The 27,720-nt window shown below is 41.9% G+C and overlaps 2 protein-coding genes and 1 long non-coding RNA gene across 8 annotated transcripts in view; 2 read left to right on the forward strand and 1 right to left on the reverse strand.

Moving 5' to 3' along the window:
- Positions 1 to 21,534, forward strand: part of LOC127386846 (uncharacterized) — a 29,096-nt gene extending 7,562 nt beyond the window's left edge. Inside the window, exons 2-3 of the long non-coding RNA XR_007889995.1 lie at positions 12,829 to 13,030; positions 20,637 to 21,534. This is a non-coding gene — a long non-coding RNA (uncharacterized LOC127386846). The remainder of the gene's footprint in view (positions 1 to 12,828; positions 13,031 to 20,636) is intronic.
- On the reverse strand, positions 730 to 27,559 carry LOC127386844 (riboflavin-binding protein). 2 transcript variants are annotated; one of them, XM_051624438.1, is made up of 6 exons: positions 27,553 to 27,559; positions 11,298 to 11,447; positions 10,505 to 10,604; positions 9,233 to 9,361; positions 4,680 to 4,791; positions 730 to 1,088 (listed from the first exon to the last, which is right to left on the reverse strand). In XM_051624438.1, exons 2-6 carry the CDS (start codon positions 11,434 to 11,436, stop codon positions 852 to 854), a joined length of 717 nt encoding a protein of 238 aa, XP_051480398.1. In that variant the 5' UTR covers positions 11,437 to 11,447; positions 27,553 to 27,559; the 3' UTR covers positions 730 to 851. The 2 variants fall into 2 exon arrangements, with proteins under 2 accessions (XP_051480398.1, XP_051480397.1); XM_051624437.1 differs by lacking the exon at positions 27,553 to 27,559 and adding an exon at positions 12,294 to 12,333.
- MAST2 (microtubule associated serine/threonine kinase 2) overlaps positions 22,667 to 27,720 on the forward strand; it is a 181,711-nt gene continuing 176,657 nt past the window's right edge. For 3 of the 5 annotated variants that reach the window (XM_051624429.1, XM_051624430.1, XM_051624431.1), the window contains exon 1: positions 22,667 to 22,994. In XM_051624429.1, the coding sequence (XP_051480389.1) occupies positions 22,809 to 22,994 (186 nt within the window). In that variant the 5' untranslated portion in view covers positions 22,667 to 22,808. The remainder of the gene's footprint in view (positions 22,995 to 27,720) is intronic. The other 2 variants (XM_051624432.1, XM_051624433.1) reach the window with 1 other exon arrangement.

The raw sequence follows: 27,720 nt of genomic DNA on the forward strand, positions 1-27,720 counted from the left end.
CATAAGTGAAAGCAGGATTTAATTAATCCTTAGCTCACAAGTCCCTCTGGGACTGGTGCAGGTTTTGAGATTACTTTGACTGTAATGGTGATGCTGGGATGTAGAACTACTGATTGAAGAAACTTAATTGGGGTCCTCCCTGACACTTCTGTTTGTCAGAGATCATTCTGTTTGGAATAATTCAGTGGGATTAATTGCACTCAAAATTATGCTTCAAATTCATATTGTAGGAGACTTTTGTGTTGCTGTTGTTTAAAATGAAAACCCAGTGCAACAGATTGTGAGTACTGTTCACAAGCAATATATGGATCCAGGGATTTATCTAGTACACCACAATCCTCTCTTTTGCAAGTATCTTTTCGAGATACAACATAAATACATTTTCAGTGGTCAGTAGTCAGGCTCACTGACCTATTTCTGACTGCAGCATTTCTTCTCTATCTGAGCAGAGCCTGGCACAGAGGAACTTGTGACAGGAGGGCTGTGTGTCCGTGCTAATGAAGGGTTTGGGTTGAAGATTTGGTTCACGACTGGCACGGCCTTCCAAAGGTTTCTAGTTCTCACTGTTCCACCTTAAATCAGCAGGAGTTGCCTGTGCCTCTCCTCTTTGAAAGTCAACCCCTAGATGTTACCTTCAGGCTTCTAGCTGTTCAGTTCAAGTCACAAGATTACACCTGTGCTAACCTGTCTGGGAGCTTTGTGATGCAGATGCAAAACATCAGAGGAAGATTAATACAACCAGCCATTGATTTATTATGTTCTAGGAAGTAAGGCATAAAGCAGGCTGGCATGATTCCCTGAGCCCAGCCTCCATGAAGATTTCTCTTGTCCTGACATACATCCACCAGCATTTATCTTGTCTGTTCCCCTTCCTCTCCCTGTAGTTTCTCAAACTTCAGGAGTTTCTTTTGGCAGGCATGCTCCTCACTGCTGCTGATGCTGGAGCTTTCCTCTGAGCTCTCAGAGAGGAGATACTTCAGTGCCATCGTGTCCTTCTTGTTCATTTGCAAGCAGAGGCAGGAGGATTCGCTCACCTTAAATGACTCCCCCCACATATTCTGGCACATGTCAGTCCCATTTGCATACATCTGTGTGTCAAATAAGAAATGCATCAATTTCATTTTAAAAGAATTGAGTTTAAATCTCTTTGTATTAAATTGATAAATATTTAAACCTTAAAAAAAAATTGGCACTAGGTTAAAAAAACCCCACAGCCTGCAGTTATCCACTGTCTTTCTGTGTGCCATGCTTCATCACTTCTGAGATATCTTGAAATGTTATCCAGTCCCACTGCTGGCAAAAGAGATTTGCCTGTTGGGAGAGCAAGTGATTGCACAAAGTGCAAAGTGATCAACAGCCAGCCCTTTGTTTCCACCCTGGGGCTGGCAGCCCAGCTAGCTTTCTGGGTCTGACAGACCAAAGCTGTGTGTGTACAACTTGTAGCATGCCAGGACACTCTGACATATCTCAGGATCTGAGTGGTGCTGAAGGCGCCAGATGGAGTGTTTTGAATACGGGAATCTTTATATCTACAGGTTAGAGGCAGCCCAGTGGAGTCACAGTTCTGTGGGATCTCACTGTGCGTGCTGCAATGTACATCATGACTGGGCAAGAACTCACAAAAAAAAAGGGACGTAACTTAGAAATGGAGTTTTCTTAAGCTTCCTAAGTGCTGTGTCCAGCAGAGCAGTGGCCTTTCTGGCTTAAGTAATTGTAAACTGAAACTTCTTGTACTGTCTTCAAGTGAACATGCCCTGTTCTTGGTACTAAATAATTTTGTAAAGCCTGTGTCATAAGACCTGTACAATCACACAACAAAGGTATTTGTTCGTCCAGCTCACATTGTGACAACCTTCTGTCCGCCCAGCTTGAGTTTGCCTAATGAGCATTAGCTTAGGAGATATGTCCAGCCCCAAAGTGAGCAGGATATAATTGTTATCTTGCCTCATTTCTCCATGTGTTTGTGGTTCAATCTTCTCTGTTTCTGTAAAGGAAACTTTAGGTACTCCTGGAAGCAAAGCTAAGAATGAAGTTGGGGGTAGGAGTGATGGCAGGAGCAGAAGCCTTGGGAATTAAGGAGTGGGAGTAGTAATGACTGAAACAGCGGATCAGACAGCAGGACTGCTGGACTCCATTGCTGACTGATTCACCTTGACCATGTCATCAGCATTTCTCTGAAAGGAGCTGTATTTCATCTGTAATAGTACAAGCAGTCCTTGCACATGACGCTGGTTCTTTAATTCTACAATGTTTCTCTTAGTGCTGTAATTTCTGGATAGTGTCCTGGTTTATGGCCATTGTCAGCTCATATGAAAATCTGACACTGTGAATCTTGGAGAAGGTGCTCTGTGGATGGGAGATTTCTGCATGTAAGCTTCTCTTGTGTAAAAAAAAAAATTAAATTACAGATTTAAGTCTATTATGTGGAAGTAGGACTCCACCTGTTTTCCACAGCAAGTTCTTCTTATGAGATGCCTGTCTGTCTCCCAGCATGCAAAACTATGTTGTCCTGTGCAGGAAGGCAGATGAGAAGAAATAATAATAACAACTTTTACCTTAGAAATGTATCCTTTGTGAAAATATTATTCACACTATTCATACCCTATTCCAAATAGCCCCAAAGACTCTGTAGTCTGTAAAACAGCTTTTCAGTTCACACCATCTCTTCTAGCCAGGGCTTGCTCCATGGATGCTGCAGTAGTTGGAGGAGGAATGTGGAGGTTGGCTAATACACTGGGAGCAATGCAGGGTCAGAAATGAAAAGGTTGCTGCATCTAGTTCTCAGGGCAGTCAGATCTCAGCTGTTTCTTTTCCACTATTCTTATGCTTTTAAGCAGTATTAGACATTTTCTTCCAGTTCCAGTTCCTGTACAGTTCCTGGATTTCCACCTGCTTTTAATCAATCATTCCAGGAAGTATTAAAATTGTCATGTGGGATTTTTTAGGTCTGTCATGCAACAGACATGGCTACATTAAATTCTTGTGTCCCACAGGTTCTGTACCATGTTTTCATGCTCTTTTGCTTAATAAATTAATGATTTTATTTTGACCTTCTTCCTGACTCTGCTTAAAGGTCAGAGCACAGCCACAATGCTGCAGCAAACAAAAAGTGCACACAGCATGTTTACTAAACATGCCCCTAAATTAAAGGATTCTGATTCTTCAGCTTCTTGGAAATGTTTAGTCTGTGCATTAACACTGCTTGGGGAGCACTCAGCTGGGAGAACAATGACAAAATGTGCCTCGTTTTAGCCAGGCTAAAACTGGCTATGATCCATTGTGCATTCTTAATATTCAGCATTTGTTCCAAATAGTCCTCAAAGCCACTCGGTATGTCAAATGTAGGGCTGCTGATTGCTTCTCCGTATGGGCTGAGAGTGAGCTGACACTGGAGAACCCTTGGTGCTTCTGGGTAACAGCAACTTTCTTTTCCATGAGTTGAGTCCAAACCAAGCGAGGCTAGTGTTTGTATATCATGTAATTTTCATATAGGAAATGTGCTTTTTCAATTTCTCTGAAGAAACTTCATCTTTATTCTTACTTACCATGCAAGCCTATTTTTGGTGAAAAACATGGGCAGTTTAGGGTGTGGTTCCATTTAGTATAGGAATAGCTGTGCCTGGCTTCAAGTGATAAGACCTCTGGATTTGCTGCATGTTTTTCCCTGCAGATGGTGTATTTTCTTCAAGAAATAAGTACAAGGGAATTCAAGGTAAAAAAACTCCTATCTCTGGACCAGGGAGAGCTTGAACAGGGACTGGAGATTGTTTACAGATATTATAATTTACTTTTTCACTTCATCTGAAACTACTGATGATTTAGCACATCTGGAAAACTAAGCTGTAAGTTTCCACAGCTCATTTGTTTTTTGGCCACCTTCCTGAGTCTGCTGATCAGTGTCACCCTTGCAAGGCAGACAGCAATCCTGCACTCACTGGACTGTGACTTCCACTTTTATCAGTTACTGAACTGACTTCTAGAAGCACGTGCACTTGAACTGAATTCAAAAGAATGAATCAGGGATCTCTGCAAGCCTTACTACCACTCCCTAAGCACTACAGTTAAATTTAATTTACTTCTGCAATTTGGACAGTTTTCATGGACTCAGTGAAGTTCAACTGTTAAAAATATTCAAGTAAGTGTTGCAGTTTAGAGCTGTATTATATTGTCCTGATGCTAAACTTAGTTGAGTTACTACAAAAAGTCCTACCTGACTCTTGAAAGGTTGGTAGATCAGGTTCCAGGCAACCTTGCTCCTGTAAGTCTTGTCAGTTTGCATTTTATACACTTTTGCACATTTACAGAGGTGTGTAAAGCCTCACATTATGTAAGGAACCTTATAAAATGCATCTCAGTGTCTCTGTTGTGTGAACAAAGCTCATACATGTTTTACTTTATAAACTCTACAATGGTTAAAATATCAATCCTGCTTGAAATCTGTCTCACAAGTTAAATGAACAGTGATTAATTACATGTATATATACTTAGAGTAAGTGATCTACATAAATATAAATATTTTAAAATGCATGTACTTTAAAAGTTTGATCTAGGCATGACTTGAAACTGCTGAAGCAAAAATAATTAATCTGATAGCATTTTACACCCATATATTCAGGAAAAAAAATATAAATTACTCTTACTGCCATTTTTTTCTGCTCCAGTTGACCAGGTTTTCTTACCTCACTGTACGGAATACATTTGTTCTTACAGTGGTTTACTCCGTTTTCATCCCATTCCCAGTCTGTCAGCCAGTTACGAACACATATGGAATCATCTTTGCAGGCTTCATACCTTCATGGAGATTAATGTGGAAGATACAGTTATTTTTCTCTTTTTTTTTTCAGTGGACTCAGATTCAACTCAGATAGTCTACATGGGCTATGCTAGTAATGGTGCATAGTTGCACAGTGCAGCTTAGCAACAGATCTTCAAGAAATGTGCACATTATCTTAGCTTGACATATACATAAACTCTGAGCTGGCCTGGAAGACCTAAATCCCAATGAAAACTAAACAGTTCACCCACCACATTTTATACTCACAGGCTTAACTAAAGGCCTCATGTTCTGGGGAGCAACCCTCATTCAGGCAGTGTTTGCTGCTTGGTTATGTTGGCTGATGTTACCAAGTAGAGGAAACTGTGGGAGTTTCATGAATGCTGATGTTCGATATTGTGACAGAGCACAGGAAGGCTAAGAGTGAACTGTCACTTGAGGGAGAAGTGGGGAAAGTTTGTGTTTATGAATTAATACTGGAAAGGAAGAAAGATATTTTCTGGGCAAGGAATTGCTATGAGGGACGTTCACTAAAATAAGGAAAATCCACAATAGCAAATGCACATAAACTACTAGGCTATCAGCCTCAGAACAAAGTTTTCAGAGAAGTTGAACTTGAAGTGAAGCAGGAAAGGTAACAGTCTTGTAGGGCATAGAGTCCAAAATGTTAAATGTAAGTTATTTTTAACTTGTAAGTGGTAATGTAAAAAGAAGCCTATAAATGGCCTGGAACGAATATGGTATGCAACTGGCAGGTCTATGACCTGAAAGATCTCATGACTTTCCTTTATCCTACATAATTTCCTTCCACTTCTTTTTGTGTTCTACTTTTTGGCTCTTACCTTTCTTAAGGATAATTTTCTGCAGATCAGTTAACATCTACTTAAATTTAGTCTCAGTGGCTTCAGGCAAACTATTCACACAGGTAACTGAGTGCCAAAACCATGAGGCACAGCTTTCAAAAATTTAATGCAGTTCAGCATAGCATTTATAATTAATGCCCTTAGATATATTTTGTAATTTTTAATCTTCAGGGTCATGTTTCCAAAACTACTTTGCTATCACGTGGGCTGCAGATGTACGTTTTTAAATGAAATATGAGGTTGTCATGTGGTCACAGAGCTACAAGAACTAGGTAGATATTGCAATGCATTTCCACATGCAGAAAGATAAGGACATGCACAACTGCAGAACATTCACATGGGCTTTCTGGGTTTTTTGGAGGGAAAAAGAGCAGTAACAGGTGGAGGGTAATCAGGGCCTGAACTAAACAGCTCTGGGGCAGGGGACATGTATTCTCATGTTCATCCATGAATCTGCAGTCAGAAATGGGCAATGAGCAGCCCCTGGGGCTGAGAGAGGGCAGGACTGCTTCTTCTGAAATTAGTGTCACCTTCAGTTATACTTTTCAAATTATGAATATGTATTTCACGGTTCCTCAGGAGTCTGAATTAAAGATGTTTATGAAAGTATTTCTATTTTTATTAATTATTACCTATTGAGTTGTCAGATGAGATGTTTCCTAATTATGATTATTGCCTGACTGTTGTTATATATGCAGGTAGCAAGGCATAGCTCTATTGTTAAGAGCTTTTCTTTATCCCAATGGAAGTAATTATGAAGCTAAGTTTATGAAAAGCTAAGACTTATGAAAAGTCTGATTTCTGCTGTCTGCAAACCTGTGATTTCTTCAAACATCAATTGAAACGTGTGAGAAACATAAACATAAATACTTAAAACATACTCCCCGAACACACTGCTTTCCTATGCACTATGGGCAGGATATTTTTTTTAAAGCTTTTCTTCCCCCTCACCCCCCTCCATTTTTTAGATTTAGCTGTTTCTCTTTGAAAGGGCACAGGGGCCTTTCACAGGTGGATCAGAAAATGGCTTGTACATCGCACTCTTTCAAAAGCAATAGTTTTAGGACTAGTGGGAGCAAGGAATCCTAAGACAATAGGAAGAAAAGGAAGGCCCCAAGCTAGTCAGATGGATTTATTTGAAATGAAGTCACTGCTCCTTCAGAATCCTCTGCACATTTCTGGCCACAAAGACATACAATATGCAGCAGACGTGGCACTCACGGCATGTAGAGAAAGTAGGTCACATCACTAGCAGTGCTACTGAACACTAAAGGGACTCCAGTGAATAGCACATGAAAAAATGTTAATTTAAATCACCAGAAAGAGTGGGAATTCTGTCCAGGCTCTTTTCTAGCCTCAGGCCTTAAGCAGGGTGAGGGAATGGGTTTGACATTGGCATTAGGCAGGCACACAAACTAGCATGCATGGTAATGGGTCATCATTACATTTTTGATTCAGGCCAGGCATCTCTGATGCCAACAGGGGCAATAGATCATTGTTCAGTGCTGGTTTGGAGTACAGCCTGCTCTCTGCCAGGGCACTATGCTGGAAAAGGGTCCATTTTTTCCTGTCCAGCAGCTCTCGGTTACAAACACCTAGACTCCCCAACGACAAAAGTTAAAAACACCATTTACCTGGAGGTTCTGGCAATACCCTGGGGACATGGAGGGTTTTGCTATGTAATGTTGACCCACCATATACACTTTGGTATAAATTTCAGATATACCAAGGCTGGCTTAAACCAGTTCAAGGATGCAAACTAAACTTATAGTGTATATTTTCCTTTGTCTTTACACTTTCACTGGGTATGGCAGTTGGGTGATGTCTTTGTGTGCTACTTATTTTGGGATACATTTGTTTTAATATTGGTATCCTATTTCTTTGCCTGTTAGATCTATTCTGAAGCTCAGTGGCATCTCTACTATCCAAATGCTTTCAAAATTTGGTAATACTTGGTTCTGAGCTTTGAGATTCTGTGTACTGAGGCAAATTCAAGGTCTCAGTCTTTATCTTCAAGGAGGTCAATAATCTGGATTCAGTTTAGAAGATTACAAAATTTAGGAAGACTGCACATGGCAAATCTGTTCCTGAGGCACATGGAGTTTCCTAACACAGAAAGGAAATTCATCATTAGAGGCAGCTGTAGGGAAGCTAAGAAACACATCAGTCCTTCTCACTGTCTTCCATTACAAATGCAAGCTGTGCTGCTTGTTTCCTTCTCTGGCACAAAGCAATGGAGACATATTTAAAGACAAATCCTAGCAAAAAGCTGCCCTGCATACATGACTTGGACCTTGGAGAGCAGATGAGAGTGAAAATGAACCCATAGGTCAATAATATTCAAGTTGTGTAACCACTAGGGAAAGCACCACACAGGGAGAACCTAATGTGTGTTACCGTGTGTTCTGTATTTTCTGTGCTTCCAAAAAAAAAGCTATTTTGTAACATTTTTTAGAAGTATTAAACCACTTTTCTGTGATTTTCAGAGCAGCCTAAGGGATTCAGACATTCACAGTTCATTACTTTCAAGGGATGCTAGCAGTTACAATCCTGCATTGTGAACACAGCCTGTGCTGTGTGTACTTACACTTCACACCAATCTAACCACACAGACAAGTTACTGATGTTACTGGGCTCAACATTCATGTGGTACTGACTGAGACAGATACGTCACATTATGACATGATTTAAGATCCAACATCTCAAAACATGGAAGAAGGGAGGGAAAAGAGAAGTATGCTGGATATGGACCATGGAAAAAAAATCTCAGTACCCCAGCTGGGTATAAAGCTCCTACCCCAAGACAGGAAAGACAGGTGCTGGGTTGTCCCACTGCATGCCTTGCACTCAAAAGTAATGTGATTCCCTGATAGTGTATTTTGGGAAGCAAAATTAAATGCTATTATGCTTGGTCATTGCTACTAATATTTTAACATTACTTAGCTGCAAGTTTCTCTGAGAATCAGACTTTTAAAAGTGATTTTAGAGACAGGGATGATGGAAGGGAAAAGGCCAAGGGTGAAAAATCAAGGAATTTAGCTAATTTGTTGGATGAATTAATCAAAAACATACAGGAAGTAGCTGCTTTAATGATTTCCTAGTGTATTTTATACATACCAAAGAGATATATCATGATCAAGTATTTAGATTTAAGATGCTAACTGCATAAATGCTGACTCAGAGGCCTGGACTTCTCAAAGGGTGGGTAGATCCTCCCTACTGCTAGTGCTTGCCAAGGTGGTGAGAGGTCCTTTGGCACATCAGACGGTTCTGCTGCCACTGCACTGCATCCTCATGGAGAGCAGGACAGTGCTGTCCCTGAGACACTGAGCTCTGTCAGAGTTTAGTGACTCCATCCTTCCTTTAGCTCCTGTCATTATTATTTTGGGGGAGGTTGAGAGGAGGAAAAAGTAGAGATGGCAAAAAAGAAATGAAGAAGAACAAGAGAAAAGACATAAAGGCGGTGCAAGACCATTGAATTTTAGTGCCACTTGATTGGGAGATTTGGGCTTCATCCACCATGCTCCTTAACAACTCAGTAACAACAGGCATATTAAAGGTAAATAGAAAAACCTGGATAAAAAAGTAAACCTACCAGTCATCACAAAAGCTTTGGCACAATGGAACAGACTGAATAGCAGCAGTGTGGTTGGGATGGATCCAGCGAGTGGCATGTGGAGAACACCGGTAAAAGCACTCGATTTTCTTTGCAAAATCTTCACAGCTGTGGTGGGTGACAGAAGCCACAAATAAGCCTTTTTCTCAGCATCAAGGCTACAGCCTCAGCCTTCTAAACCTGCTTTGATGTAGATGCAATACTACAGGTCAGGAGAAAAACATAGAAAAGCATCCTTTTGCCCGGATTATGTTTATGTTCCAAGCTCATTCCTTTGGCATCGTGTACAGGCTCCAACTGTGCAATCACCATAACCAGCTAAAGAGTACAGAAATGTTTCCATGCATATTTCAGCCCTATTTGTGTAAGCTTTCCATAAACTTTTGAAGCCTTGAGTTTTCCTGGCAAGAATGATTTCAGGCAATAATAAAATGTAGGTTAAAACTATAGCACAAAACTCCTTCTGTGCTGTAGCCTCATGATTACACTAATCATTAGATTTTCCCATAGCCCAGCTGAAGTTACTTAAAAATGCAAACTGGTGCTGCTCTTCTGAGAGTGGCAGGCAATGGCTGTTACTTTTCCACATCTGTTTTTGCTTAATTGTTTTGTACTTTCATTCTTTGATTTCTATAACTCGCCATGTTTCACAGCTCTAACATCTAACGTGGTACTAAAAATCTTAATTACGAAGACATTCTTCATGGTTACAAACCCCAAAGGACTACAAGAATTTTTATTCTAAATATTCAGAAGTTTAGTTTCTGGCCTTCTGAGTCTTCTGTTTGTAAGATGTAATCATCTAGTTGATCTGCTTTCTAAACAAAGGAAGAAGCCTGCTCTGTGTTGACTAGGGGTCACCCTCACTGGTATGTGATGGTTGCTTTGGAGCGCTACAGAGGTGTGGTTGTTACCTACTGGGTTTATGACTTCTTTGCATTGCTCAGTCTGCTTCCATACTGAAAGCAAATTTGAAAAAATACAACCCTTTCTTGATAAAAGGGCATGAATCTTGATAAAAGGGCATGAATCCTTGGGATTCATGGGCTTTTGTGAGAGGAGAAGAGCCAGAGGCTGAGATGTTGGTCAGGTACAGATAAAAGATTATGGGAACTAGGCTGTGTGGCATCATCTCTAGGGCAGCTTAGGGACTGTCCATCAGCAACTCCATGGGGAGTTGCCCCTAGGTGTGTGGCGGCTACAGCATAGATCTATTGAACCAGGACACAGAGAACATGAAAGATGACTTACGATTGACTGAGCTGCCCACATCTGTTCCAGTAGCTGTTGTTTATTTTAATTACTGGGGAATGAGCCAATTGCTCTGTGAAGTCCGCATAGCAGCAGGAAGCTGATAAAAATGAAACAGAGATCTCGCAATAAGGATTTTCTTTAATACTATATTTGGAAGACTCAAGATGTGAAATAAATCTGTTTTGGTCCATAACATGATGAAGTATCTTAGTACTAACTATAAGATATACTCAAGCTCTAACATTTTTGGTTTTGGAAGTAGCAGCGTAAATGCTAGGTGAGGTGGACTGGTATTAACAGTGCTTTCTCAAGGTGTGCCCAGAGAGCCCCAGTTCTGCCAGATGTTACATCCTGAGGGATATATACTAACTTTGAAAGCTACCAAACATAGAAAAAGAGTTGAAGAAATGCTATGAATACTATACTCGCTCTAGAATTTTGATTTTTACCTTCCCCAATTGGTGTCTGCTACAATTAATTAATTTTTATACTTAATCACAATATGCCAAATACATTTTTTGCTGTAAACTTTTAAAAGATGGAACTACAAGAAAAGTAAACGGCAACAGATTTTTTTAAAAGAAAATAAATGAGGTAAAAAAGACTTTTGCAGTTAAGTTTGTTAACCAGAATGTTACTCCTGGTTTGCATGCAGCAAAGTGGAGCTTTACAAATATAATATATACTGGACCTTACATATTTTTGAGAAATTAAGGGAACTGCCAAAACAATCAGTGAATACAAAGGGGTACTTCTAGATTATATTTGATAAAAATTAAACCACTCTTACATTCAGAGTATAGAGCACATTCATGCATATTTGCCTCAGGACTTGGCTTCAGTTTGTGGGTGCTCCCTTCCAGACATCCATATTTTTGGCAGGTAGATGATGTTATGACAGCAAAGAGGGTGACAGCAAACCTCAGCATTGTACTTTTTCCTGTATGGAGAAAAGTCTGTTTATATCCTTTTCTGTCTGGGAGAAGACATAGTGTTAAAAAGAAGGACTGCTTAACAAAAGCTACATATATAATCAAATAAAATATGCTCAGCAAAGATGCACACATAAATATTAAGACACATGTTCTCTCATTCTTTTTGCTTATAGCTGAACACTTATTCTTCTGCTACATATTTTTGAGGTTTAGTGGCAGGTGATAAATGACTTCAATAGTTTAGGCAATTTATGAAAACGTAGTAATTTTCAATATTTAAGAAAATTATTTTAAATTTCTTAAACCGACCTGAATTTATCTTTGAACCCTTCCAGGAGACATTCCCTTGCTTCACTGGAGTTGAAGAAAAGATTGATTAGTTCTAAAACATGCAGAGTTGTGTTGCACACTTGGAAATTACATGTTTAATACAGCTGCATGTGAGCTAGCAGTGGTCAGCACCTGAGCTGGATAAATTACAGTGATAACTTACTTTTGTTGAAGCTATGATAGTTTATACTTAAGAATCTGATCCATTATTTTCTGCCTTCTGTAGAGTTTGGTCAAATACCCAAGGTAAAAATGTTTTGACTGTGAAAATAAAATTTATTTAAACACAGACTACATATTAGTGAGCTATATAGATAAATCCAGAACCTGTTTCATAATTCAATGTAAAATTATTTATACGTGTTATTAATGTAACCCTTCATTCTTTAGTTAAATATTCCTTTTATCTTTTTAGAATAATTTTGGCTGAATAAGGACTGAAGTTGCTCTATGTACCTAGACTTTTCAGATATAAAGAAAACATGTTACTGAAGAAGAAAACTGTCTTTCCAGTTTCTCACCTCTTTTGCTGTTCTTCTGGGTGATACTTCTCCCTGGAACAGGAACACAGCAAATTGCTTTTCTCATTTTCCACTTTATATACACACCATGTGGCATCAGTGCTCCAGAATTTGTTTGCCCTGGACAAGTTCCTTGACCTTTTGGAATGCTAACATAGATTTACCTACAAAGCAGATGCAATGACCAGCACATAATGCCCTTTTATTGCTTGTAAACGTCGACATGATAAAGAGAAATGTACAAACATAGGTTAGAATAAAAAAACCCCAGCTCTGCTATATATCAAATACAACGAATTCACTGTCTGATTTTTCAATTAATCCTTTTATTATTAATTATTAGATTCATTTATACAACAGTTTCATGAGCCTTTTATCACAGATTAGGACTTCACTGAATTAAAGACATTAAAAACAATGCTTCATACTTCAGCCTGACTGGTTTAATTTTGACTGTAGATCTGATGGCTTCCTTGGCTTACACAGTAATTTTACTGCAGCCCCTGTAAGAGAATCCATGCCTCCTGATTCCCAGGTCTTGGCTTTTGGTGCACGAGATCCCTTTATAAGTTGCTGCTGTTTGCTCTACCTGCCTCATATATACTCTCCAACCGATGTCACAAGCACTACAAGGAACTGCTGCTTGCACCATTGACAGTGATTCCTGGCTGGATTTCATTGTGAGATCTGCTTTATGCAAAGAGGATTCTGCATTTGAACATAAAGAATTGTATAAGGTAAACATGGTAATTACCAAATAGTTGCATTTACTGTCATAGCTCAAATCTTACTGAGTACTGTAAAGAGCACTACCACTAACTACTTTGCAATTATTTAGATGCATAAGGGTAGTGGCATCTGTTTGTTTTATGTTTAAAACAGAACACTGGTTTGTCTGATAATACTCTGGGGCCATTATTTACAAACCTTTTTTGCTTGAAAAAACAAACATTGGCACAGTGGAAGTGTGGTATGAATCCTATCAAACAAACTCACTGAGCATGTTCATAAAACAATCTCTAAAAGCTGTAAGAACTGCTTCCTGTTCCAGCTCTAGTAAATGCCTGAAGGCAAAAACATTGCTGGCCTGAAAAGAGCCACTTCCAGATCACTGGGAACTGAGCAATTTTTGTGTTCCAGAATGTATTTAATGAAGTCAAGTTTAAAGAATGAATTTAACTAAGGCAAGTTTAAAAAGGCGTGAAGCAACTATAGGAGAAACAGAAACAATCCTAATGGCTTCTTACCCACACCTTCATCTCATGTGGCATGATTGGAGCTCCTCACTGATCTGTAAGGTAGAGGATTCATGTGTACTGCTCAGCACGGGGATCTGTGGATTCATGTAAAATAATGACCACTGTAGAATAGGAGCAGTCACTTTCAACACTGTGATGACGGAATGGGCTAGTCATCCTGGTAAAAAACACAGGAATCGTACCTGATCTGTGCCTTGCTGCTTGGTTTATTTAAAATATATGCATGCTTGTAAAGGTGTAAGCATGCCAGGAGATTTCTTGTAATGCCTCTGTTCACTGAACTGACACACAAATTATATTAAGCTATAGGAAACTGGGATCTCTTTCAGGCTTTGAGAATGAGCCAAATGGGACCACTTGCTGGGAGATTAGGCAGACTTTCTAGCAGCAGGAAGGAAAACTGTCATATGTTTGTGATTTCTCAGACTTGGCTTTGGTTAGCAATAGATGTAAGCAGGCTCAGGCTAGGGAGCTTTTAGAGATCTCAGCTACACATCTTCATCACCTGAGAAGTGAATCTTGATTCCTTTTTCTTCAAGTATTCTCTGACTAGTTATTTTGCATGATGTCTTATACTGAGAAATTAGTTAAAGGAAGTTTCTTACCCTTTCCCATACTTGAATGGGTCATTTATCTTGATTTGTTAAAAGTGAAGTTATTTTCAGGTACTCAGTGATGTTCTTGTACTTTGAAGACTCCCACTGCCATTAATTCAAACATTAGTATCAGTGCCCTGTAACATTTATACAGCTTTTCAAGAGCTGGAGTTTAAGCATGCAGGGTGTCAAGAAAAAGAGTTAAAGCATGTTAAGATACTGCCACAGACACCAATTCAGGCACCACAGCAGTAAATTATGATTATTATCATCGTCTGATGATCTAATTGATAGTGGCCTATAATGCTAATAAAAGTATGCATCTATCCAAAACCACAGACACTGCCATACTAGGTCTCATCTCTCAGGCCATCTACCTGAGCAGCTTCCTTCTGGTAAGAGCCATTAGCAGAAAATTAGGGAAAAAATGTTTTAAAAATAAAGGTAGTTGCTTACTTCCCAGCTTCTGGCAATCAGTTCAGTAACTATGTCAACTGACATATCCTAATTCAACACAGAGATTCCTTTTTTGTGAGTCAGATCTCTTTAAGCACTGAAGTAAACTTTTACAGTTTTATACTCTTGGTAATTCTGCAAAGCTGATTTGGTTAAGGGAAAAATTGTTTGCACTTCCAACCAGTGACAGTTGCCAGATCCATTTCTCTTCTTGGCATCCTGAAAGTGTAACAACGGTGTGACCAGAGGGAGACAGAGTTTCAGGAGCGTAAATGAGAACATTTGGCCTGTTACAGCTTTATTAGAGATGGCAATGTGTGCTAATGAAATTAATCTGTTTGTTCCTCATATCTCAGTGTGAGCCTGTATGCTCAGAAGTTGGAAGTGATTTTCTTGTTAACTGTAACAAGAAATGTAATTAGGAGCACAGGTTGTTATCTGATTTAGTGTCATTCCTGAAGGTCCTTTGCAGAACTGCATTTAAAGATTCAACAAGGGCACATTATTTCATGGTAAGTATATGTTCTCAACTTTAATTATGTTAGACTTCAGAACAAAGAGTTCGCTATTCACAAGTCTCTCTGCTGAATGTATCATGTCACAAGTCAAGCTGAATGCCAAAGGAGACACTCCAGATGGACTCAGTCTGGCACTCCTGACTCTGGAAAAAAAAAGCTGAGGTCAAATCTTAACACTACTGAATTTAAGGTGTGATTTGTTTCTGTTCCCTTTGGTGAGGTTGGGATTTTGCATTTATTTTGTCTGTGTAAGGACTACATCATGGCACAAAGTAATAAGGCTTACTTGCTTTATTTGAGCACACAAATGTTGCTGAGCTAGTTCTTCAACAGGTCACAGGAATGACAAAAGGACCACTAATTTTATATAACCAAGAGACTGAGTCAGTTGGGAAACAAAAAGCAGATATTTTAATGAATAGTAGGTTTAAAAAGGCAATCACAACCCAAACAACAAAATTATCATTGTAAAAATGTTATTTTAAGCCCCATGTTAGGTTTTTCAAAATTAAAGGGGACAAAAACCTACTTATTTTAGCTTATTACTGAGTTGAAAGCACGTCTTGAAAGAATAACTGAAAACTCTTCCTTTGCTCTAGTCTTTCATTTGCCTTTCACATTCTGCTAGTCGGTTACTGTGAGGTTCCTTGAACCACTAACCATTATTGTTATTTTTTCTACAAAGAATGGGCTTTGGCTTGGAGAGCTACTGACTGTGTGGTGTGATGTGGGCTCTCACAAGTGACAAAGAAAATCTGGGTCCAGCTTGATGTATACTTCAGGATTAACCAATTGCAATCTTGTTTCTAACTTTGACTGTTAGTATTTGATAAATTTCTTCTTAGTGGGTTACTTATTATTTTTTTCTATTTCTGCTTTTATTACAGGTAATTATTTGGATAGAGGTAATGTTTGGATGTCCCTGCAGGAAGTTGTGATGTTTTACTGTTTTAAAGCATTTGGTGCCAATACTGGATCATGGATGGCCACATTCCCTTTTCTGCCCTGATCTTGTACTGCCCCTTTCCCTCCACTGTGCTGTCACAATCCAGATGGGGTTGTGCACCCAACCTGATCACAGAATCACAGAATCCTAGGGGTTGGAAGGGACCTCAAAAGATCATCTAGTCCAACCCCCCTGCCAGGCAGGGTCACCTAGAGCACATCACACAGGAACTTGTCCAGGTTTTGAATGACTCCAGCAAAGGAGACTCCACAACCTCTCTGGGCAGCCTGTTCCAGTGCTCTGTCACTCTCACAGTAAAGAAGTTTTTTCTGATATTTACACGGAACCTCCTATGCTCCAGTTTGCACCCATTGCCCCTTGTCCTATCACTAGACATCACTGAAAAAAGCCTGGCTCCATCATCCTGACGCTCGCCCTTAACATATTTGTAAACTTTGATGAGGTCACCCCTCAGTCTCCTCCAAGCTAAAGAGACCCAGCTCCCTCAGCCTTTCCTCATAAGGGAGATGTTCCACTCCCCTAATCATCTTTGTGGCTCCGTGCTGAACTCTTTCAAGCAGTTCCCTGTCCTTCTTGAACCGAGGGGCCCAGAACTGGACACAATACTCCAGATGTGGCCTCACCAAGGCAGAACAGAGGGGGAGGAGAACCTCCCTTGACGTACTAACCACACCCTTTCTAATGCACCCCAGGATGCCATTGGTCTTCTTAGCCACAAGGGCACATTGCTGGCTCATGGTCATCGTCCTGCCTACCAGGACCCCCAGCTCCCTTTCTACTGCACTGCTCTCCAGCAGGTCAGCCCCCAACCTGTACTGGTACTTGGGCTTGTTCTTCCCCAGATGCAAGACTCTACACTTGCCCTTGTTGAATTTCATCAGGTTTCTCCCTGCCCAACACTCCAGCTTGTCCAGGTCTCGCTGAATGGCAGCACAGCCTTCTGGTGTGTCAGCCACTCCTCCCAGTTTAGTGTCATCAGCAAACTTGCTGAGGGCACAGCTGAGGGCACACTCTGTTCCCTCATCCAGGTCATTGATGAAAATACTGAACAGTACTGGTCCCAGTACCGACCTCTGAGGGACTCCACTAGTCACAGACCTCCAACTAGATTCTGTCCCATTGACCTCAACTCTCTGACTTCTTCCTTTCAACCAGTTCAGAATCCATCTCACTACCTGATCATCAAGACCACAGTTCCTTAGCTTATCTACGAGGGTGCTGTGGGAGACAGTGTCAAATGCTTTACTGAAATCAAGATAAACCACATCTACCACTCTACCATCACCTATCCACCTAGTTACTTCCTCATAGAAGGCTATAAGGTTGGTCAAACATGACTTCCCCCTGGTAAAACCATGTTGACTGCAACATGGGTAAACTGATCAGCGAAAAGAAATCCAGCACTTTCCTCTGCCCCCAGTGTTTCTAGCCAAATCAATTTCAAATTTTAGTTTATAGCACAGCTGTAGAAGAGCTGTGTTGCTGTGAGGAAAAGGGTGGAATATCACAGTGTGAGAGACAAACAGAGAAGGGTAGGACTGGCAGTACTTAAACTCAGATCTGCCAACCTCTAAGCCCCATTGTGTGAGCATGCTGGCCTTTTTTAATTGTTATGTTGAACAATTTGTAATCAAAATTAAGAGCTGACAGGTCTGTAAAGAAAACAAATAATGCAAGCACAAGGTAACAGTGAAGTCATACTGGTCAACATATTAAAAGGCAGTGACTGGAAACCACCAGATTAATCATTGCTGAGCTTTTCCTGTTTGTATCACAGCATGGATGAATTTTAAGGAGCACACAGCTGAGGTCCATGTAGTGGACATTGCAGACACCTTTGAGGAATGACTCCCATCCATGTCATATTAGTTGTAAATAGCTTGACTCATTGCTCTGTGATGAACCTTTGGTTAGAAAATTGACCACAACACTCACAGAAAGGTATTTTTTTTCCCAATACCTATCTTTACATTGTCCCCTCCCTCTCTGCATCCCTCAGATGGCTCCCCTCTCTGTTGTAGCGATCAAAACCTGCTTTTACTTCCAAATCTCTTCTCAGTTTTTCTCCCTTTCTGTCTGTTCTCTTTCAATAGAAAGGTTAAGTCTCTTGAAGTGTCCTGATGCCAGCTCCACTGCACATCCACTGGATTTCCATTGCTTGCTTTTATTTGTCATCTCTTGTTTGAGAGGCATTTCTATAAGCAGCAGTAAAACTACATGTAATCTTTCCCCTAGCTCTCCTTAAACGTCATTTTTGGGTGCCCAAAGAGAGGGTGACAACAGTTAGGATCTGATGCTACTCCTGCTGGCCAGCATCTGTCTATTCCCCATGTGCTTCCTTTCTGGACCTTTCAGAAATACAAATACACGTATTTACACGGATATGTAATTTGTATTCTGTTAGCACTTAGAGGTAACAGCTCAATTGTGGCAACTGCTGTACAATCAAGTCCAAGCTGACAGTGAAAGCAGCATATTCATCAGTCTCCTTCTGCCTCTTTAAAGCTATGTGTCTGATGAGCTTCTGTTGCTGAGTGCTGTTAATTTAGCTATTGCACTAAGCTCTCCCTAGACCTCACAGCCATATTTTAAACTCCTGAAATATATTTGCATATTTACATATTCTACTTACTTCTCAGATGTAAACATGATATCTAGAACAAGGTTACAGCAGTGCAAAGCTGTCATTTTGACATACTGCATCACTGCAAACAAGGATAAATGTCCTTCATGGTATATAAAGAAGGAAAATAACTACTGGAAAGCAAATCATACCCAGTTAGGACTGGACTTTTGTTACACCTAGATGTAGTAATCGCCATCCTGGACCAGGTTGTCAGTTGCTTTACTTCATTATTCTGTACCTGAGACTGAGTAATAGCAGCAGTTTCCATTGAAGATACACTGGAATAATACACTGTATAATATATTTCTATGGAATAACCTTCTTGTAAGAAATTTCTTCCTAATTCGTCATAATAAAATGATTAGCTGGAGCCCCCAAACATGATGTTTATAACCTTTATGTAAAAAGTTCCCACATGAGTATTTTTAATAATTACCCAAATGTCTAATGCAGAACTCCTCAAATAGCAGACCTCAGTTCATGAGTAAATTTTGCCTAGATTGTGTCAAGGTCCCAGACTTACAGATTCCCCTGCATTCTTTTGAAACATCTTGTAATTTTTGCCATTTCCTTGGAGCTTTGGGGTGGTGGTGGGAGCTGTATTCTGTGGCTGTGGTTCTCAGCTGTGCAGGCAACATGCATTTTTTGGCTGGCCTGGCAGAGGTGGGTGTCTTGCTTTTTGCTGAACAATATGATGCATCATTCTATAAAGAGTAATTGATCAGTCTTGGAAAAACCTTTTCCTAGCAAATCTCACTCTTCCTGCAGTCCATGAATCTACTTTTCTACCCTTATTTTTTATTTAGCTCATAGCTGGTATTGTTTAGTTGTATCACTCTGGGGTTTTTTTGGTGAATCTTGAGAGAAGAATGCTGTCCCAGGGGTGAAGTTAGGGAAATAGCTTGGAGTCATGGTGATGACATGAACCCTGTATAATTACTTGTAATTACTGACATTCCACACAGGTATAACACAATATCCCAAAGTACTGTGCTGTTTTCTGGGTGGACTGCATGTTGCCAATTGCCAAAAATTAGTATTCCAGTGTAAAGACCAAAACTTCTCTGTGAATACCATTAGAACTGGGTCACTAACAGAAGGTGCATGACAGCTTCACATGCAGAACAACTACAGCCATTTCCTCTAGCTGGTACAGAGCAGAAATACTGGGAGTGAAGATTATGTATGTAATGTGAGCAGAATGACAAATGACAAGCCTTAGTGATATACTTGTTTGGTGGCATTAGTGATGCAGTTCCCCCTTGGAAACAATGAAAATAGGTGATCAGCTGGGTTTTGTGCTGCACGGGGTTTCCTACATGTTTGAATTTAATAGGAATTCAAAAGATCAAGTTAGGTATTTCATTTTGTAGAGGAAATTCTCTTGCTCAGCAGCATCCTAATAACATCTACCATTTAGCATTTGCTATTCTGTTTGGAATAAAGAGGTTTTAACCTCACAGCTTCAAGCTGTGTATCTCTATTCCAGCTCCAGGAATTATTGCTGTAGCTGTGTGCTCAGCAGTCATAAAAAGGCTGCAGATGGATTTATGTAATTTCAGAAAACATTATGGAATAAGCTGGACTAGATTCTGTGTTCTCCCTTACCGAAGTCCCTTTAAACCAGCTAGGGAAGAATGGGGGGGAACTCTTCCTGGATAGCATCATTCCAGCTACCTTCATGATCAGAAGGGCATGCTGAGACCTTCTTTACATGGAGAAAATGGAGGGTGGAAGCCAGCGAAAGGAAGTGTTTGGAACTGGCAAAGAGAAGCAGAACTTAGTATTAGCTGAGTATCAGTAAGTGAGCTACACAGGCTCTCTGTGGTCCCCTGCTTTTGCTCTGTGTTAGTTAGTCTGGATAACAGGAATCATAGTCTTTATAAGGCTTTATTAATTACTCTTTTATCATTTTTGACAGATTATTTCTGGAGACCAACACAGTGAGCATAGGTGTGGCATCACACCACCCTCTGCCTGAGTCATCTGTGCCCCTTTTCCCTGCCAAGCCTCTCATGATTCGTTCACTTTTATTTTAAGTTGGAAAAAAAAAAATGTTCAGAAAACTGGCTCATATGGAAAAAAAAAATCAGGTCACTCAGATTGGTCTGCAGATTCAGGTCACATTCAGTGACGAGTCTAAATGGAAAAAATACAGGAGAATCAGTAAAATGAGAAGTATTTTTCCTATTCCTTCACCATGAAATCTCGTTGTTAGTTTAAAAAATATTGGACAAACATCTCAAGTCCAAAATATTAAACAGAGATTAAACAGAGAAGGAAATAATCCAGAAGCAAACCAGATGCAATCTTTTCACAAGCCAAATGTCCTATTAAACCTCAAATGGCTTTTTGATTCGGAGTGATCAGAACATTTTTTAAATTGTTTTGAGTAAAATACTGAACCAGAAGATGGTTATTTGCAATTCAATCTAAAACTAACAGCTGAAGATTTGTTTTCAATGTATTCCAAAGACAGGCAGTGTCATTCAGATTTTCACTGTGACTTTCCTTCCCGTGTTCTTGAGTTCTTTTTTGGCACGGGAAGTGAGCAGGTGTGAGCCAAGGCAAGGTGGCCCACAGGCCGTAACCAACAAATAACTAATTGGCATCTGTGTTGCAACAGGGCAAAGATCCAGCCAAATTATGATGAGGCACCGTGCCATCCTAATAGACTCACATTACCACGGATGCCAAGATCCCATAAATTTGCATTATTCACATTTAGTTAGGGCAGGATTCCCAGCTGGGAAATTCCACATGGCTGTCCATCTCCATCACATACAATTACGATAGAAAAGGTCTCTGTGACTAATCCAGCCTCCTGAAATAGTTTTCAGCAAGAATTTAAATATGCTTAATAATGATTTAAAAATCCTCCCACTCATCTACATCAATAATTTGAAAGTTTATTTTTGTTGTCTTTGTTTGTACAGAAGGAATAAAAAAATTACCAAATCAGATTTCTGGTTGAAGATGTGAGAGCCTTGTCAGCTTGGTAAAAAGGGAGAAGGAATATTTTATTTTCTGCAGCAGTTGCAAGGTTCCTGACTATGTAATCATGAAAAAAAAAAAAAAAAAGGACAACTTTGAAGTTGCTTCTCTGAAAAACGAATGCAGAAAGTAGTAACTTACACCCTCAGGAAATAATTTGCAAAGACAAAAACGCCGAGAGGGTGTGAATTACTGAGATGAAACAGGAGATGATGATCCACGCTCTGATTACTCCCCGAGGTAACGATTCTCTGTAGGTTTGCCTTTTCTACCGAGGAGATGGTGAACTACATCTTCATCTGCTCCTAAAGACACGTGCCGTAGCACTCGCCGGGGCAGCTGCTAAACCTCTTCCCGCAGCTCCTCAGCTCGGGGCTCCGGCAGGGCTGCCCCGGGAAGCGTCTCTCGCCGAGCCCGGGGGGGCCTGGTCCCGGTCCCAGCACCGGAGGAGCTGGGGGGCCTCCGGCACCAGCAGCATGGCGGCTCCCCACATGCTACCCACGGCAGGTGACACCTCTGGGAAGGTCCTGCGCTCACCTGACGTTTCGGGGCAGGTACGAGTGTATTACCGCAGAGGCGGGTCGCTGCTGGACACCCGAGCTGGCCGGGGCTGCCACGACGGGGCGGGAAGCGCTGCCCCCCCGGCAGGCACCGCTGCCGCGGGCTCCCCCGGCCCGGCCTCCCAAGCCTCCTTTAGCGCCCGGCCCGGCCCGGCCCGGCCCCCCGGAACCGAAGCTCCTCCCTTCCCGCCTTTCCCGCCTCGCACCTCCCGCCCCGCCACGTGACAAGTCCCGCGCGCTCCCCGCCCTCCCTCCCTCCCCGCCCAAGTCTCGCGCCTCCTCCGCGCCGCCGGGCCGGTGCTCTCGCGATAGGCGGCGCGCGGCGGGGCGGGCGGGGGGCGCGGCCGGCGCTGCGCTCGCGCTCGCTGACAGGCGGGCGGCGGGGCCGGCATGTCCCGCGTGTCCCTCCGCCCCGCGCGCAGGTGGCGGCGGTGGCGGCGGCGCCGCCCGGGCTGTGCGTGACTCCCGGCGCCATGGCCGGCTCCGCGCCGCGGGGACCCGAGCGGTGCTGCAGCCGCCGCTGAGCAGGAGCCGCCGCGATGAGGAAGGGCCGCTCCCGGGGGGACAAAGCGGCGGCGCCGCCGCCGCCACCGCGGAGGGAGCCCGGGCGGGCGGTGGCCGCCAGCGCGGCGGAGCGGAGAGCCCCCCTGCTGGGGGGCGGCGGCAGGAAGGAGCCGGAGGACGCCAGGGCCGCGGGGGCGCCTTGCCGGGAGGCGCTGGAGAGGGTAACGCCGGGGCCGGGGCCGGGGGGGCCCTGCCGGGCCGTGGCGGCCGTTGGCATGGAGACACGGCCCGCGTGGCGCGGCGGGCGGGGGAGCCCCGGGGTGCCGCCCCCCGGAGCCCGGGCTGCGGCTGCCGCAGTGGCGGGGCAGGGCAGCGCCTGGCCCGGGCTCCCGAGCGGCCGCGGGGTGGTGGCGGCTGCGGGTCGGGGCGGGGTGCGGTGCTGCGTGCGGGGCGCTGGCGGGGGCTGCCTGCTCCGAGCATCCTCTCGCCTTTGCTTTCGCCGCCTCAGGTGGATGCCCCCGGCAGAGGAAGGGATAGACCGGGTGGAGTGTCCGTGTTCTGGCGGCGTGACGTGGGGTGGGGGGTGGCGGGGGGTCGCCCTGGGGCCTGAAGTCCTGCCTGCGTGCCGGTGGAGGAGCGAGGGAGGATGCAGTGCAATCCAGCTTGTGTGACATGCTTGCTGATGTTCATAATTACGGGCTGCTTCTTGCCAGTAACCTTCTGTAGGTCACTCCTAGTTGTGATGTTACTTAAGATGCATTTTCCTCCATTTTTTGGGTCTTAATTCTTAAGGGGAAACGTGGTTTGTTTAGACAGTATAACCTTTCAGATATTTGAAAACGAAACGTTTGTTAAAAGTGAGAGTGTTTAAGCTCAGTGTGCCCACTTTTATATCTTTCACCCCCACAATAACGAATCTTCTGTTTCCATGTGTTTTGGTATTCCCAGTTTCACAAGAGAGAAAAATGGGCGATGAGACTCAGCGGTTTAGAACTGGCAACTCATGCTTTTTTGCTTTTTGAAGAGTGAGAAAGCATCACAAGTATGAAGACTCCCAGGATGCAAGGATTTGGTGCTTTATTTTAACATTTTTAGCAGCAATGTGGAAAACTAGCTCTTTGACTTCTCTTCTGAAAAAGATGTCATAAGTTTACGTCATTGTAGCAGATACACAGGTTTACTCTGGTTATTTAATGACTTACTATTTTTTTTTTCTGGAAAAGCTGCATTACATTGCCTTCAGTTATAGGAGACTTGTATTTGGGCTTTAACTAGTGGATATCTCTTGAATACAGTTTTCTCAGACTGGGCCTTGGAAGAAGAGAGCTCTATTTCTTTTTAATTTTTTATTTTATTCTCTAGTGCCTTGTTAAGCTTGGTGATTAAGAGGTGCTGCTGCTTTTGATGATTATCGCTTCCTGAAGCAATTAAAGAACACTAATACCCTCATTCAGGCAAAAAAAAAAAATGTAATCTAAAAGCTAGAGAGGTGACTTAGTTTCTTCCCACCTGTCCTTAAAACAGTGGTTAGTAGAGCTATTTAATGCAATAACAAGGTGTTTGTTTTACTGTTTTACCATAGTGTATATGATATTGACATGGAAAATTATGAGGAGAGGCTGAGAGAGCTGGGACTCTTCAGCCTGGAGAAGAGAAGGCTGAGGTGAGATCTTATTAATGCCTGTAGATATCTAAAGGGTGGGTGCAAAGATGATGGAGCCAGACTCTTCTCAGTAGTTCCCAGTGACAGGGCGAGGGGCAATGGGCACAAGCTGGAACATAGAAGTTCCATTTAAATATGAGAAAAACCTTCTTTACAGTGAGGGTGACAGAGCACTGGAACAGGCTGCCCAGGGAGGTTGTAGAGTCCCCTTCTCTGGAGATATTCCAGACCCACCTGGATGCAGTCCTGAGCAATGTGCTCTGGGTGATCGTGCTTTAGTGGGGGAGTTGGACTGGATGATCTCTAGAGGTCCCTTCCAACTCTGACAAGGCTGTGAAATTATTTGCGCTCCTTGGTAGCTATGAACTAAACTTTTTACAAATCATGAATACAGAGCACACTACGTATCATATAATGTACTGAACACTTGGTAAGCTTCACCAAAACAGCAATAACATTGCAAAACAGGAAAGGCTGCAAATTCAGAAGTGCCAGTTGTTGAGATGCACAGGGCTTTTTAATACCAGATACTGCCAGTTTGTTTTTAGCTTGAGTGCTCTGACTGAGAGCTGATCTGGCTTGTAGGAACAGATCTTAATGTGCTGTCAAATACTCAGTGTGATGGAGTCCTTGACGAGATTTGCAGCTAAAGTTAAGAAAGCTTCTACTCAACCTGTGTAAGATCCCACCCAAACGTCAAAGGAGGGTGTCTCATCTCCCCTCCCCTTTTCCATTTGAAGTGGTGGAAGTTTTGTGAATGCAGTAAGCGACTGGAAATAAATTTGTTGGACAAATTTACTAATGGGACAAGTAAGTCTACTCACAGTATTTCTATCTTTGGTATCAATAATTCAGTATTTCTTTAAACATCAGGAGCTGGTAGTGTGGATGTGGTGGAAAGGGCATTCTGAGATGCAAAAGACAGTGTGCTACTCCATTTCCGCTGATGTAGCTTCTAGCTTGACAAATATTTCCTTTGGGGCCACTTGTGATTCAAGTAGCCCTGTTGTTTCCAAGCCTGTAGTACACCCTCAGCTGCAGCAGGGCAGCAGTGTGTACCGCTGCAGGGAGCTGTTCTGAATTACATTCAGATTTTGCAGTTTGTTTGCCATCCAGTTGCACAAATTTGGGATTGGGGTAGGCTAATGCTACTCTAATGCTGGAAAAAGGACTTTTTGTAGTAGTTAATCACTGTACTGACCTTCAGGCCTTTGAAAACCCCGTCCTTCAATGTTCTATGCTTATGATTCTGACATGTACATACAATTAATGTTTTCGTTTTTTAATTAGTTACATAAGAACATAAAAAGGACTGTACTTGGGCACATTAAAGATCCATCTAGCCCAGTATCCTGCCTCTCTGAGCTGCCAAAAGCAAATGCTTGGAGAAGAGCATAGTGTATATTGAGGAAATGCCTCTCCCAGCCTCCAGTAATTTGTGGCTCACAGGTTTCCGGAACTAGAGGTGACATTTGTTTTTAGTGCCCCCAGTGGGTTTTTTCTTCTATGAATTTGTCAGATCAGTATTTGAAGTTATGTATGCTTGAAGCATCCACAACATCCTGTGGCTGAGTGTTGTAAGGCTTGAACAAATTGTGTGTGGAAAAAGCACTTGGTTTTGTTTGGTTTTGAACTTTCTAGCTGTTTTTATACCTTGTTTGGTAATTCTTGTATTGGAAGAGGCAGTGGAAAAGAGAACCCATGTTCTTCTGTGTGTCTTAGAGCTTGATAACCTTTTTACTTACCATCCCTTGCTTGTTATTTTTCCACAGGTGTTTTAGAAAGAAGTGACTATCCTTTTCATTGTCCTTGCTGGATTTTTTGCACCTTTTGCAGGTTAATTCCTGTTTGGAGGTAGTGATGCATAGATCAGAGAAACGTAGTTTCTCTGGAGCAATAGTCTCTGGAGCAATAACCAGGACTGGCTACAGTATCTCAGCATATGACACCCTGTAAACTTATATAGTGTATTAGGATTTATGCTTTAATCTTCTACCTGCCTTTACTTGACAATCTTTAAGCATTGAGTTGGCACTTCTGTGGGACTGTCTACTATAACTTCACAATCACTCTTTTAAGAGGTAGTATCAAATTCAGAATTTATCATTGTGAATATGAATTTAGGAATAGATTTTTTTTTTTTTAGACTATGCTTTACATTTTATCTTATCTGCTATTTTACAGCCCAGTTAAACAGTATCATTAAGGTCTTCAGATCTTTGGCCATCGCTTTTGCAACCTTGAATAACTTTAAGCCTTGTCAGCAAAGTCTGTCATGTAAGCTACATTTTGCTTTAAAATGTTGAAGGTATCGATCCCAGAACAGATTCTTGTGGGACTCCCACTAGTGATCCTTCATTTTTGGGAAAAAAGCCAATTGTTCCAGCTGCTTCCTTCCTATCTGTTAATCAGTCATTAATTCATAGTTGAATTATCCTTCTTATCCCTTGACAGTTTAGTTACACTGAGTGAGGGCGTGCCTGTCAAACACAGCCCACCTTGGTTTCTGTAAAGTATTGGCTTAATCATTGTGTGTTTGCTGACTGCATTGAAGGAGAAAAACGGAAAGTTGAGGTGGAAGTTGTTCTTAGGAGTGACAGTCGCCCTCATCCAGAGGCATATTATAAGCATTAGATTGTTTCCATAATATGCTTACATAATTAGAGACATTGTGATCTTTGTTGGATCCCAGCCAGCATATGTTAGAGGTGCTTTTATGGGCATTTTCTATTTCATGTAGACGTCAATGTTCTCATATGAAGAACTCTTCAGTGTCTGGAACATGGGACCTAAAGGGGTTAGGATGGATATATAGAAGACCGTGGTTTGTATATAGAGGGTGGACAGCAAACAGCAGCTGCTCCCTCTAGTTTTACATGAGGAGTCTGGCTTAAAAAGAGGATCTTCATGCAAAAGGTAATACATATATGATTGTTTTTGGCCAGTGGATGCAAAAAGCATTCAGAGTTGAAGTACTGAAGGAGGGATCTAGTGAAGATTATTAAACAGGCAAACTGCATCCATCTGAGGAAATCAGCCGAAATTAAGTAACATCTGTAGGAGAACATTAGAACCAGGCAAACAAATGATTCTTCCTTTGCTTGTCTGTAGGGAACGTCTGTGCTATTTATATAGGGTTTTTTCCATGAGGAATGGATGTTAGCCTGTCTCTAACAGATCTGAATCCTGTCTTCCTCTGAAAGGAGAGAGAGAATACACAGATATGAGGAAACCTGAAGTATTGTGGATGGTCTAGGGGGATGGAGGCTGAGGGTCAAAAGAAT

The sequence above is a fragment of the Apus apus genome, chromosome 7 (assembly GCF_020740795.1).
Source record: "Apus apus isolate bApuApu2 chromosome 7, bApuApu2.pri.cur, whole genome shotgun sequence".
NCBI classification, from domain to species: domain Eukaryota; kingdom Metazoa; phylum Chordata; class Aves; order Apodiformes; family Apodidae; genus Apus; species Apus apus.